The sequence below is a fragment of the Astyanax mexicanus genome, chromosome 16 (genome assembly GCF_023375975.1).
Source record: "Astyanax mexicanus isolate ESR-SI-001 chromosome 16, AstMex3_surface, whole genome shotgun sequence".
NCBI lineage: Eukaryota > Metazoa > Chordata > Actinopteri > Characiformes > Acestrorhamphidae > Astyanax > Astyanax mexicanus.
This window is the reverse complement of record NC_064423.1, coordinates 4,961,204-4,975,997: the sequence shown is the minus strand read 5'-3', so window position 1 is coordinate 4,975,997 and position 14,794 is coordinate 4,961,204. Positions and strand designations below refer to the sequence as shown.

The following is a 14,794-nucleotide window of genomic DNA, read 5'->3' as shown; positions in this document are numbered from 1 at the left end:
AGATGGTGATTTGAGGTGATTTAATTGGGATGAGCTGGAGCTTCACAGCATGAAGGAAAAGCAGCAGCTATTGTTCAGCACCTCCAGGAACTCCTTCATTCAAGAAGCTGAGAAAACAATTTCAGTTGACTCTCCCTCATGAAGACACTGAGGTTAAAATCTCCCCAAGAGTCTGAAGATATCTGAACTCAAAGATACATGTGATACTTGTGATAGAAGAATCTAAAATATAAAACATATTCTGGTTTATTATTAAAAAATATATATATTTTTTTGAGCTTTAATATAGTCTTTAAAATTAAATTGACAGTGGAAATCATAAAAAGAAAGAAACACATTAATTTAGAAGAGGTGTGTAGTTCAGCTCTACCACCACTAACACATAGTAAAGTAAAAAAAAAACATAGTACACTACATAGTGAACAGTAAGTGAATGAGTGAACAAGTGAACACATGAACCAATCCAGCTGCACACGCTTTCGGCATGCGGGCTTTTTATTGGCTGTTCTTCTCATCGCTCAGTGGCTGTGGGCCAATCAGAAGAGGGATTCCTGTAACGCCCCTCCTCCTGTGTGCCTGGCTGCAGCGGTTGGGTTCAGAGAGTGGAGGGATACCGAGAGGAGAAGTGAGTAACCTGAACTCCAGCACTCACTTTAATCTTATTAAATACAGTTTAATGATTAATCTCCGGTAATCAGCGCGCTCTCAGGCTGGGGGTGGGGGTCTGCGGGGTTACCGGGCGGTCCGTTTCGGTCCGGTTCGGGCGGCTGTTTCTCAGGGAGCAGTATAAAGTAGGAGCTGCAGGAGTTCGTGTTTTTATTCTGTATTATAATCTCTCCGCTGTGTTTCTGTGTGTTCTGACTGCAGTTCTGCACCATGGCCGGACTCACCATGGCGGATCTCAGTACTCCAGCTCTGCTGCTGGATCTGGAGATCGTGCAGAGGAACGCCAGGCTGATGTTGGATCGATGCCAGAAGCTCGGAGTTCAGCTCAGACCCCATATGAAGACCCATAAAACCCTGTGAGATCAGAGAGCACACCTGTGTGTCTCTAACTTACTCACCTGAACACTAAAGAGCTGTGCTGATAATAGATAACTTATTATTTCAACTCTTTCACACATATACAGTGGTGCTTTAAAGTTTTAAAGTTGTTTTTTTCTTCTAATTTTCTACTAGTGCATCTCAAAAATTGGAATATCGCTGAAAACTTCCTGATTTCAGTAACAGAGTGATCTATTTGAAGTGTTTATTTATTTTATTGTTAATAATTATTACAATATTGTATAAGACCAGTTAGTACTGTGGGCAGTGTGTCCTGCTGGAAAAGGAAATCTATATCTCCATAAAAGTTTTTTTATCAGCAGAGGGAAGCATGAAGTGCTGTAAGATTTTGTGGGAAAACAAAACTGCACTGACTTTGGCGTTGATATCTTCATAAAACACAGTGGATCAACACCAGCAGATGACATGTCTCTTTATCCAAACCATCACTGATTGGTGGAAACTTCACACTAGACCTCGAGCAGTTTGGACTGTGTGTCTCTCCACTCTTCCTCCAGACTCTGCTCCCTTGATTTACAAATTAAATACTGTACAATTTACTGATGATCAGTGATGGTTTAATGGAGAGACATGTCATCTGCTGGTGTTGATCCACTGTGTTTTATTATCAAGTCTAAAGTCAGTGCAGTTTTGTTTTCACACAAAATCTTACAGCACTTCATATCTTACAGCTTCTCTCTGCTGACAACTTTTATGGAGATGTGGATTTTATTTTCCAGCAGGACTAGGCACACTGCCAACACTTACAAAAGTACCAATTGGTCTTATTATATAAAATTCTAATTTTCTAAGACACTAATTCTTGGGTTTTCATTGGCTGTAAGCCATAATCAATTTATCAACAATAAAAGAAATAAACATTTAAAACAGATCACTCTGTGTTTAATACATCTATATAATATATGATTTTCAAATTTTGAAATGAATCACTGAAATGAAGTAATTTTTTAAATAATATTCTTTTTTTTTCTTCAGATGCGCTAGTTTGCTTCTGCATAAATATGAACTAAAACATAATCAGATTGTGTGCAGAAATATAGAAAATTCTAAATGGTTCACAACTTTTTAACACCACTGTTTTATTTAACATTTTTAACTTGTGTCAATGTTTAAATTTTTTGTTTTGGTGTTTTGTGTTTTGTGTTGCTCTTATTATCAATAAAAAAAAAAATCACAAAAAATAAAATATGTGAATATGGCTTTTTAGGGCTTCTCTACATACTCTATGTTTAGAGATCATACAGATTTTATTTAATAATACAGTTTATTTTTTGTTGTCTGCAGGGAGTGTGCAGATATCATGACGGGTGGGTCTCGGCGCTGCATCGTGGTGTCCACTCTGGCCGAGGCGTCGTTCTACGCTGATCACGGTTATGATGATATCCTCTACGCATACCCGCTGCCCTTCGATAAGGTGGAGCGCTGTGCTCAGCTATCAGAGCGGCTCTCTCTGTTCCACGTGCTGCTGGACAACAGCCTCGCCCTGCAGCAACTGAAGAAGAGACCACTGAGCCACGGCAAGATCTGGCACGTCTGGATGAAGCTGGACTGTGATAATGGTAGAGGTGAGACATGCCAAAATCAGTATGTAAACTGATCAGGGGACCGCGTAACATGCAACAGATAAAATGTGAATAAGTTGCAGGGGTGTGCCGTATCGTATCAAACACAATAATATCACCAACATTTTTAAATATGGTGCCATATCACCCACCGTTAAATATCACATCAGGATACTATTTTATTTTACTGTTTTTAGTAAAAAAAAAAAATCACACTGTTCTCATTTCCCATTATAAATCTACTAGAGACTATAGATTATATCTGTCCAGTATCATTTATTTTACTTTAATCCTGGACATATGGAGATATTTGGAGTGCATTATTATTATTAGTATCATGACATTCTGGTTCATTAACTTCTGTTACAAATCTGATAATATATCATATGCAATAATAAAAAAAAATTGTTGCAGTAGTGTACTCCTGAAATATATATATTTTTTTATTTAATGTTTTGTCATATTGCCAAGAGTACCGTTATCGTGAAGAAAAAAAAAAATTGCTGAAATGGGTTCCATACTAGTCCTGCTTAAAAATGATCAACATTTCCTAACCTTTATAAATCACTTTTATTGATTGTGGTAATTTCCGCCTCTGCAGCTCCTCTCAGGTTCAGCTGTGCTATAGGTGAGGATGATGTTTCTGTGTACTTTGGTACTCAGACACATTACAATATGCAGACCAGTCAATCGGTCAATTAATAATACCACCCACCACTATCAGAGGAATACTGCTGCAGCTCAGCCAATCAATCAGCTCTCCCTCCTGTCCCGCCCCTAAACCCATACATCACCCAGTGCCCCTCCCAAACTACTTCTTGCATTTTTTAAATTATTATTATTTTTTTTTTTAAGCCTTTTTCAAATTTGATCTGAGGATGGTCAGGGTTAAGTTACTCTTTAAAACTGGGTGGCTCAGAATGAGACGTTCAAGGGCTCTGTAACTTTTATGCAAATAAGCTGTTGCTGGACACGTTCAGGACGTTAGCCGAAGGTGTTGGTGATTTACCCAGGTGGCACGTAGAGTAGAGTAGCCGGCAGGGTTAGTGGCTCACTCAGGCTAATGTGACACAGGCAGTAGGTACAGATCCCTCCCTCAGAAGAAGTCTGCTGGCTAATGCTGCTGTGTACTGTCTGAGGTTCTTAACCAAAATGATCGAATTGGTGTTTCTTAAATTGATCTAGTGGGTGGAGGTTGATTGGTGAGGGGTAGTGCCAGGATGGTTCTATGATGCCACATCTATATGGCATCATATCCAAACCGCTTATAGAAGCACATGATTCCTGACACCAAACTCTTTCAACTGATTCACAGAAAAAGGATGGGTGGATTTTTTTATGAGCTTAAGGTGCAGTCGAGACCCAGGTAAAAAAAATACTAAATCAACTAAGATACTTTTTTTTGTTTGTTTTTTTTTTTAGCTGGTGTTCCTCACTCTGAGCCTGCTGCTCTGAAGTTGGCGCAGGAAATCTCAGAGACAGCGGGGGTGGAGCTTACAGGAATCTACGCCCACTGCGGGAACACCTACGGCTGTAAAGGGGAGGAGCAAATCAAGGCTGTTGCCCAACAAACTACAGCAATCACGCTACAGTTCATGGAGAAGTACGCTTTCTGTCTCGTTAGTGTTTCTGAATGCCGTATTGTTCTGAGTGTGTTGTGCTGAAGGAAGAATGGAGAGTAGGCATTTGTTGGTTTGTTGGTTATTATGTGCAGGTCAGTAGTTCTCTTCATGATAATTGTCATAAAAAAGACAGTACTGGATGCACAGTACAGAACCTACATGCAGTTTAAAAGATTGTGTCTGGTGGAAAATATATTTAATACGCTGAAAAAAATAAAAAAATAATAATATAGCTTTTTTTAAAGTCTCATTTCATCATTTTTAAATTATTTTTTTGTGAAAAAAAATGCTCAGGTGTTTCTATTTAGCCCTGCTTTAAATCACTGAATTAGAGGTCTTTCTGAAGAAGGCCAGGTTTTGGCTCTTGCTCATGAATATTCATACATGTAAACTCTGATATCACCTCTGATTGGCTAACAGCACTGAAGCAGAGAAGCCTACCTGCCTTTTTTTCCCCCACAGTCAATTTTACAGCTCCAAAACTCAAAGGACAAAATGTTTTCAGAGATACTTTAGCCTTAGTTATAAAGATACAGCACTGAGTGCTAGATAAAGTTAACCCTTAAACCCTTAAACCCTTAACTTCAGACTTGAGCGGCCTTACACCGCAGCCGAAAAGCCACTCATCCCACGGCAGTGCGAATAACCTAAGCCTAAGGCTACTAGCTCATACTTTAGACTTGGTGATTCGGTGTTTGGGCAGTTTCTTCATGTTGAAGCCTCAGATTCTATATACGCTCTAAATCATAAAATTGTATGCAAATCTGTGCTTCCCTATTGTTTATTTAAAGGCTCGGTAAAACGCAGAATCAACCGGAGATCCGATTTAAACATATAGTTACTTACACAAGACAGCTAAAGCTAACTAGCTTTGTAAACAGAAGCTGTAAACAGAGTAAACAGAGCTGTTAGCGCCTTCTTAGCTATAGCTCCTAATGCTGTAGCCTGGGTTCAGCGCCACCTCTGGGCCATGAACTCACTGGTTGACGTAGACTCCCTAACGTCTCTCTGATAAACTTGTATTTCTGAGGATTTTCTTTGACCAACTACTGTAGACAGTGGATGTTAAGAAAGAGTTGAACGTGCAGCATTATATACAACTCAGAGAGACCTACTGTATTTTACAAACAAAAAAAAAAAAACAAGAAAAAGTGGATTTTAGCGTAAGGACACCTTTTTATATAGCTTTTGCCAGTTCACACAAAAATGATCCTGATAATGCATATAAATGGAAACCCGTTTAGAAATGTAATGCACTCTTTTCTCCTTTGTTTTTTGATGTAGACTAAAAGCTATAGGGATCCAGGGCCCCAAATCCAGCATTGGCTCCACCCCTTCCTGTAGTCACCCGGTCCCGGAGATGGCGATGTTAAGTGAGGTCCATCCTGGAAACTATGTGTTTTATGGTCAGTGGTCAGATGTCATTTCCTCAGTTGAGCCTACAGACGTGTGACACTGTTTATATATATATCACTAGCTTGCATTTAATGTTTGACACTTTACGTACACTCAGCATATATCTATGTGTGTGTGTGTAGACGTGCAGCAGTCTCTCATTGGCTCCTGTAAACTTGAGGATGTTGCAGTACGGGTGCTGACAAGGGTCATAGGTCACTACCCACACAGAAATCAGTTACTGGTGGACTGTGGCTGGACAGCTCTGAGTCTTGATGGTGGAGGACGTTTACCTACAGGATATGCCATCATCGAGGGGCATCCAGAACTAAAGTAAGGAATAATATTCACTGATGTTTAATTTGAACCAATGACTGCATACATACATATAATAAAGAAACCACTTCAGTTTCTGAATCAGTTTCTCTGATTTTGCTATTTATAGGTTTATGTTTGAGTAAAATGAACATTGTTGTTTTATTCTTTAAACTACAGACATTTCTCCCAAATTCCAAATAGAAATATTGTCATTTAGAGCAGAAAATGAGAAAAATGAGACCTCAAATAATGCAAAGAAAACATAAATAAACATAATAAGTTCTTATTCATAAAGTTTTAAGAGTTCATAAATAAATATTTGGTGAATTAACCATGGTTTTTAATCACAGTTTTCGAACATCTTGGCATCATGTTATCCTCCACCAGTCTTACACACTGCTTTTGTATAACTTTATGCTGCTTTACTCCTGGTGCAAAAATTCAAGCAGTTCAGCTTGGTTTGATGGCTTGTGATCATCCATCTTCCTCTTGATATATATACTTGATACATATATATATATATATATATATATATATATATATATATATATATATATATATATATATATATATATATATTAACTAAAGCAAATACATAAGAGCCTCCTATTGGATAATAATTACTGCATGGATGAATTACTGTATGTTTCAGCTGGCAATAAGTGATTTAACCCTAACTGATGCAGGGAGTAGCTTCTCATTTGTTAAACATCCATGTGTAAAGACTCATCAATCAATAATAATGCAGAGAACACATCTAAGGAGATTGGTGAACCTATTGTACTAAGATCAGGTTAAAAACTTTCTATCACATTATAAAAAAAGTGAGAGGACAGTTGGGGAACATCATTTTGGTCAGATAAAAAAAAAAAGAATGATTGTTAATGCAATCACTTAAACGTTTGGTGAAATAAATAAAATGGTGGAAAAACAGCACTAAAACTAAGGTATATAGTGCTGGGCGATATGGGAAAAATCACGATATGGAATTGTTAATATTACGATAACGATATATATCATGATATACCACATTTAAGTATGTTTTCAGTTATTCTTTGAAAAATATGACAAAATAATATCATTGCTTACTTTTTTTCAACTTAATTTCAAATTGACATTAAACCAAACTCTCACAAATGAGAATTACTACCTAATATATATGCAGAAATATATGTATCAAATGAAAACAGATGAGGTAGATGCAGTAGCTGATTTTTAAAAAAGAACAATGCGTCTCCATTGTTTACCTCTCATGAGTTTAATAACGTAAAGCATGTCGTAAAACCACATTATGACGCTTTTTTTGCAAAGATTACTTTATTATCACTTATATAAACCGAGTTTATGCAAAGTGACCACGCCAATACATTTCATCATAGCCTACTTTATATATTTGCATGAATAAATGATGAAATTACTGTAGAAACGATAGAAGGTAAGAAGCACGATAGACACTTTTCTATCGTCCCCACAATATTTATCGTCATATCGCACAGCACTAAATGGATATGATGTTTAAAAGGGAAAGTAAGAGCATTTCCACACACACAGTGCAAAAGGAACTCTAAGGGTTGAGACCAAACAGCAAACACTTTCACACCACTATATGTCTATCAGACTGCTTTCTAATGTTTCTTTATGCTTTAAAGGTGTTTTATCTGTTTTGTAGACTGACCTCCATGACCCAGGAGCACGGCAGGGTGGAGCCAATCTCTGGAGAGCTGGATTTTAGTCAGTTTCCTCTGGGATCAGTGCTCACGCTTATTCCTCACCATGTAAGTACAGGTGCTGGTCAACGAATTAGAATAATTTGAAATAGTGCAATCATGAAATTCTTTGAATGCATTTTTTGTGCAGAAAGCAAATCAGGTGCTCACCGCACCTGTCCTACTCGTTAGACTAATCACAGAACTCGTTACCTGGAAAAAAATTTGCTCAGCTGAGCTTTCCAAAAGGCCCATTTAGGCCATTTAACTGTGACACTGTTGTTTTATTGAATTAGAATAATGGAGAAACCGTTTCATTGAATTAGAATAAATGCTCAAATTTTTGTTTTCTGTGAAGAGTGTTCACTGTGCAGTATAAAGTCAGGGTTGAGTAGAATTTCTAAGTTGTAAAATCAATCATGGGTAAGCAGCGCGACCTCTCAACCGGAATAGTGGCTCAAATTCAAGCCCTTCGCCAACAAGGCTTGACCCAAACTAAAATTGCTGAGCAGCTCGGCATCAGCCAGTCTTCCGTCTGCAAAGCTCTCAAGAAAAACTGCAGCAAGCGCACCAACTGTTCCGGCGTCCGAAAAACTTCTGCTCGCGACAACAAGCAGCTGAGAAAGATCGCAGTCAGCAACCGGTTCAAGTCCACTTCCGAGCTCACCGACTTGTGGAACAAGCAGACCGGCGCTGACGTCTCCAGATCAACCACTTACCGTCGTCTGCGCGAGCTCGGCTTCAAATCTCGCGTTCCAGCAGTAAAACCGATGCTGAACAAGAAACAAATGGAGAAACGGCTGAAGTGGGCCAAAGAACACGGCGAGTAGACTGCTGAAGACTGGCAGAAAGTGGTCTTCAGTGACGAATCACGCTTCTGCATCTCCTTCGGTGACCAAGGTCCTCGTGTCTGGCGTCGTGGTGGCGAAACCTACAACCACGAGTGCGTGAAAAGATCCGTCAAGTTTCCCTACACCTCGAGCGGACATGCATCCCCAGACCATAACGCTCTGGGGATGCATGTCCGCTCGAGGTGTAGGGAAACTCTGCTTCCTCAAGAAGACTGTCAATGCTGCCGTATATCAAGATGTTCTGGAAACGTTCCTGATTCCGACTGTTGAGGAACAGTTCGGCGAAGAAGACTTCATATTTCAACAGGATCTTGCACCGGCTCATGCGGCAAAGTCGACCAAAGATTGGTTCACTAAAAAACAGCTTGAAGTTTTGGCATGGCCGGCCAACTCGCCTGACCTCAATGTCATTGAAAACCTTTGGGCCATCGTCAAGCGGAAAATTCGTGACAGAAAGCCTACTACGCTGGACCAACTGAAGCAGAACATCGCCACTGCCTGGGAAGCTGTGAGTGCGGAAACTTGCGACAAGCTGGTCAAATCGATGCCGCAGAGACTTCAGGCAGTCATACAAGCCAAGGGGGCAGCCACAAAATACTGAGAAAGTGATGATTGTAATTATAATAAAAATTATTCTAATTCAATGAAACGGTTTCTCCATTATTCTAATTCAATAAAACAACAGTGTCACAGTTAAATGGCCTAAATGGGCCTTTTGGAAAGCTCAGCTGAGCACATTTTTTTCCAGGTAACGAGTTCTGTGATTAGTCTAACGAGTAGGACAGGTGCGGTGAACACCTGATTTGCTTTCTGCACAAAAAATGCATTCAAAGAATTTCATGATTGCACTATTTCAAATTATTCTAATTCGTTGACCAGCACCTGTAGATACTGTACTTTTTTAACTTGAGTGGCCTGCACAGAGTCCTGCCCTCAACCTGATACAACACCTTTAGAATGAATTAGAGCGGAGATCTGTGACAAGCCTTCCTGTCTAAATATCATCATACATCCATAAACACACTCCTAAACCTTGTGGAAAGCTTTCCTAGAAGAGCTGAAGCTGTTAGATGCAACTGTATAGTCACTACACATGTACAAGTTCAAAGCAAGGAAATGCAGTGTGCAAAAATGCAACAAAAAGCTGCTGGGCGGTATGATGCATATAAAAAATACCAAAAATGCATATCACGGTATTTTGCAAGATTTTGATGTTTTTTTTATTAATTGTTTTGTTAATCTTTTTGTTTTTTGCATGACTGGGCTTTTGTATAGGTCTATGATTTACCCTACTGTTAGGAGTACCTGTAACATCCAACATTAAGGCTTTAAATGAGGGTTTTTACTTTAAATACACAATATATAAAGGAATCAGACTTTATTATCAGAGAAAAACAGCTGAATAATTCATACAATATATTTTTTACAAACAAATATCTTAAATAGTTCCATAAACACTATATTATAACAGAATATTAACAAATCTAATCTATTTAAGATATTTCTCAGAAGCTATATTGTACAAGTAAGACACAAGTAAGTTTAAACTTAATTAGTTTACAATATGTTCTTATTGAAGCCATTAGAGGCTTGTAAGTATTTAAGCAGCTGTTAATCAGTTTATTTCACACTTTCTATGGTATTCCAGTTAACAAATAAATTCAGTTCAGTGTACATTAATACTATCCTTCAAGCTAGTGTATTAATATACTGTATTTAAACAGGGCTATAGTTACTCGTATTGCAAGGTGCAGCAGCAGCAGCAGAAGCTAGAGGAGTTCAGTTCTCATGTTTCTCTAGGAAGGACAGTGTAAACTGGCTGCTGTTAGTGTGCTTTTTTTGGCGGTGCTGATCTACACAGTGCTCAACAGCGCCTCTAGTGGTGTGGTGGTAGGTGAAAAATGCATACCGGTTCTAAATTCTCCTCCGGTATACTGTATGAACCGATACACTGTATAATACATCATATTAAGCCCTATAGATTAAGAATAGGGTGTCATTAGGCCTGTCACAATAATTGCAATATCGATTTATCGTACAGTAAATGAACATGACCTCAATCATTTTTGATAATCGTGATATCGCATATTGTGTTTATTTGTATGTTTGTTCACAGATATAGCAGTGAACAGTATTTAAGCCAGTAATGCTTAATAACTGTGACTCCATAACATACACACAATGTGGACTAAAGTAGGAGAAGAAAAAAGTATATTTTAACTATAAGTATATTATATATATAGAAAATTTCCTAACTAATTATAATAATAAATGATTAATTCAATTTTTGCTGTTTTTTTTTAAAGTATATAATTGCTATTTGTGCTATTCTGTTATCATTATGTCAGTGGCATTTAATAGTCTTAAAATTACAAAAACATCATTTATCGAAATAATTTCTGGGACAATATATTATCCAGAAAAAAATCTTATCGTGACAGGCCTAGGTGTCACTCAAATGTGAAATATGTGTATTCTTTATTAATCTGATATTAGTGTGAATGTTGTGAGGATCACAGTGATATTCCTCATATATTCGACCAATACTTTAAGAATGCTTGTTTCTCCACAGAGCAGTTCTCTTTGATTCTCAGTGCTTTCTGAAGATGATTTTGTAGTTTTTAGTCTGTAACTCTGTATAAGAGGATTTGCTGTAGTATTATGAATAGCTGTAACGTTGGGGTTGCGAGTGTGAGCTCTGTGGTGAAGTGTGAGGGAAGCTGGTTGGTTTAGGGCTCAGTCAGCAGCTCAGAGCTGGTGTTTTAAATTCCGCTGCTGATCCTCCTTATCTGTGGCTCGGCGCTGTTGCATAACCGCAGCTCTTTTAATATGTAGGTACTGTAGCCATGCCAATACATAGAATATAGATTGGGAAAAAAACAGCATTTATATAACATGAAATGAGATCTATTACAGATAAGATAAATATAATAGTTAAACTAAAATATATATATATATATATATATATATATATATATATATATATATATATATATATATATAATAGTGAAAAAAATGTAAAAGTCAAAAAGCAACAGTTTACATTAGATTACATTACATTTAACTTTCCATTTGAATAATGATGTATATTTTAGCGATAAAGGACATAGAAGTTCAAAGCAAAAAAGTGTTAATATAGAGGAGGAAAGAAGGGGGACCAGGAAAGGATGTTAGAACATAGATAATAAATAATTAAATAAATAATTAAATAAAAGTAACATAAAACGTAAAGTGTATAGGTAAGGAATAAGTCAAAAATATTAAACAAAATCATAATAAAAGAAATTTAAAGAAAAGGTACAAAACAAACATTCTATAAAGTATGTTTTGCAACACAAGTTAAACAAAAATGAACTGTAAATTAAAAATAATAATATAAAAAAATAAAATTGATAAGCTTGAATTGAAGCTCAAACATACATAGTTTTACATAGATGCGTCACTATATGAAATTATTCCAATTTTAAATTGGGTTCATTTATACACAGTAGTTTGCACATATATGTACACTATATACTTTGACTTCATATACTTCATATATGTTTTATATATGTCAATATATGTCACTCATCTTTATCCATTAAAACTAAAGTAAAACTCACAATGCTATAAGTATATGTTTTAATCTTATTTACATTAATATTAACATAACTGGGTTGCTTATCCACCAGCTAACACGTACAAAAAGAAAAATAAATAAATACATTTATATAAATATACTGGTGGATCTCAAAATTCAAATTGGACATCATTTAAATTTAAATTTATTTCAGTAATTCAGTTCAAAATGTGCAACTCTATATTTATTATATAGATGTATAAAACACAGAGTGATCTATTTTAAGTTTTTATTTCTTTTATTGTTGATGATTATGAAACTTACAGCCAATGAAAACCCAAAAATTAGTGTTTTATAAAATTAGAATATTACATAATAAGACCAATTGGTACTTTTGGCAGTGTGGGCAGTGTGCCAAGTCCTGCTGGAAAATGAAATCCACATTTTCATTGGCTGTAAGCTTCATAATCATCAACAATAAAAGAAACAAACACCTAAAATAGATCACTCTGTGTTTAATACATCTATATAATATATGAGTTTCATATTTTCAACTGAATTACTGAGTAACTAAAGTAACTTTTCAATGATATTAAAAATTTTAGAGATGGACTAAGATGCAATTTGCTGAACAGAAAAAGGAATACATGTTTTTGTATAACAGCCTCCATGCGGTACCACTGCATCCCACTGGGGGCCACTGCTGCCCACAACCACTGTTATATGTGCACCACTGCTGTGGGAGTCTGCTGCAGTGAGCTACAGCTGTTATTGATAATTAATAAAACTACAGTACTTTTGGATTAACACTGAAGGGATTCTGATGTCCCAAGTCTCCCTGATTCAGATGTCCCAAGTCTCCCGGAAGCTGCGGGAGTCTACCACATATCAATAACGGCTCACTGATGCTGGAATCTATCAGGCACGCAGGCGACATAGACTTTTTTACCCAATTGCGTGAGAGGGTTCTGACTGACCTGTTCTCTACAAAGACTTTGTAAGTCAACCAATCATTTTTTAGTGTGGGCGAGCAATGTTTTTTTCCCTCCTGGATGGGATGCAGTCAGGAGCATTATGGCTCCCATCAAAACTAATTTCACCTCAGACTACTCTAAAGTATATCCATGTCGGGTAAAAGTAAAAAACAATGAAAGTCTTACTCGCTGTACAGTTTGTAATAGTGACACTGTGACTGCTCAAAGAGCAGCCCTTTCTCCAGAGAATGTGGACATTCTCATTTTCTTAAAGAAAAACTTGAAAATATAAAAATAACAGTTGTTTTGTCTAGCCTCAAATATGTTAATAGTTTTGGTACCTTAAGGAGCATCTTTCTCTCAGATAAAGTTAATAATATACCGAAAAAGTCTTAAAGTCTTATTTTTCATGTTTAACTATTATAGTAGGATAGAGTTCAGTTTATTAAGGCTCTAATTGTTCTATTATTTTGTACATGACTGTTCCTGTATTTTTTTTATTATTTATTTTGTTATGTTGCACATTGCTGTTTTAATAGCGCACACTGCTGCTACCAAAAAAGCCACTAGATGGCATTACATATATATATCTTAATTAAATTATTTAAATTTGACTGTTAGTGCCTAATGTGGTGTATTACAGATCACTTGTATCACTTTGCATCATTTATGTCAAGCCCAACTTTTGAAATAAGATATTGTAAATTTGATGAATCAAACTAATGACTGACCATAGATTAATCTAAAACTGGCATAGGCCTCTCTGCTGTAAAAAAAAAAGAAAAAAGAAAATCGAGAATCAAATTGAATCGTGACCCTAAAATCGGAAATAAAATCGAATCGAGGATTTAGAGAATCGTGACACCCCTAATTAATATATATATATATATATATATATATATATATATATATATATATATATATATATATATATATATATATTTATGTACCTCCCAGAAATAAATTTTTGCAACTTGAGATGTCTGCTGATGTATGTTTGTAAAGTTGTAGCGTAAAGTTTGGGTTTTGCGTGATATTTACAATGGTGTTCTGTCTCATTCTGTGGGTTTATGAGCTGGTTTCGATGCAAAAATGAATGAATATTGATGATTGATATCTGAATTTGATTATCTAAAAAATATCTCATTTATCTGATCACTGATTATTTTGATGTTCTGCAGTAATCACGTTATGAAGTGCGTGTACACGCTCTCACTAAAATATGAACAACTTTTTCTGTGTAAATTAAACACAGCATGAACTTCAGTAAATCTGAAAATTAAAAATGCATGCATTTTTTTACATCTTTGTGTTTCCAGGCTTGTGCTACAGCTGCAATGCATCCAGTTTATTATGTCCACTCCAAAGGGAAGATAGTGGACACTTGGAAACCCACTCGCGGATGGTAAAGAGCCAAGGAACAGTGTGAATTAATCTGTCAGAATTAATGAGTAAATTAACACTAATTTCACTGTAAGAAATTACTAGAACTTCTTTATTAAATGACATGTGGAGACATGGTGTGATCATTTGTTAAACTAATTAATGTATATTACATTCAATGCAAATATCAATACAAACACTTGTGTGCTTGCTTAACATGTGTCTAGTGTGTGTTTACTTTTGCACATTCATTTATTTATTTTTCTTTATTTTATTTGTTAAGCAAAATGTTAAATTATTCTACAAAATAATAATTTTCTTTTTTTATTTGTGTTTAGTAATTACTATTGCATAAGATT

At 36.2% G+C, this 14,794-nt stretch overlaps 1 protein-coding gene across 2 annotated transcripts; it reads left to right on the top strand.

Moving 5' to 3' along the window:
- Positions 1 to 361: 361 nt before the first annotated feature.
- Positions 362 to 14,651, top strand: zgc:162816 (uncharacterized protein LOC571260 homolog). 2 transcript variants are annotated; one of them, XM_022669541.2, is made up of 8 exons: positions 362 to 625; positions 868 to 1,022; positions 2,350 to 2,630; positions 4,050 to 4,230; positions 5,534 to 5,655; positions 5,788 to 5,977; positions 7,632 to 7,737; positions 14,372 to 14,651. In XM_022669541.2, exons 1-8 carry the CDS (start codon positions 485 to 487, stop codon positions 14,459 to 14,461), a joined length of 1,266 nt encoding a protein of 421 aa, XP_022525262.2. In that variant the 5' UTR covers positions 362 to 484; the 3' UTR covers positions 14,462 to 14,651. The 2 variants fall into 2 exon arrangements, with proteins under 2 accessions (XP_022525262.2, XP_022525263.2); XM_022669542.2 differs by lacking the exon at positions 362 to 625 and adding an exon at positions 688 to 791.
- The last annotated feature ends 143 nt before the right edge of the window (positions 14,652 to 14,794 follow it).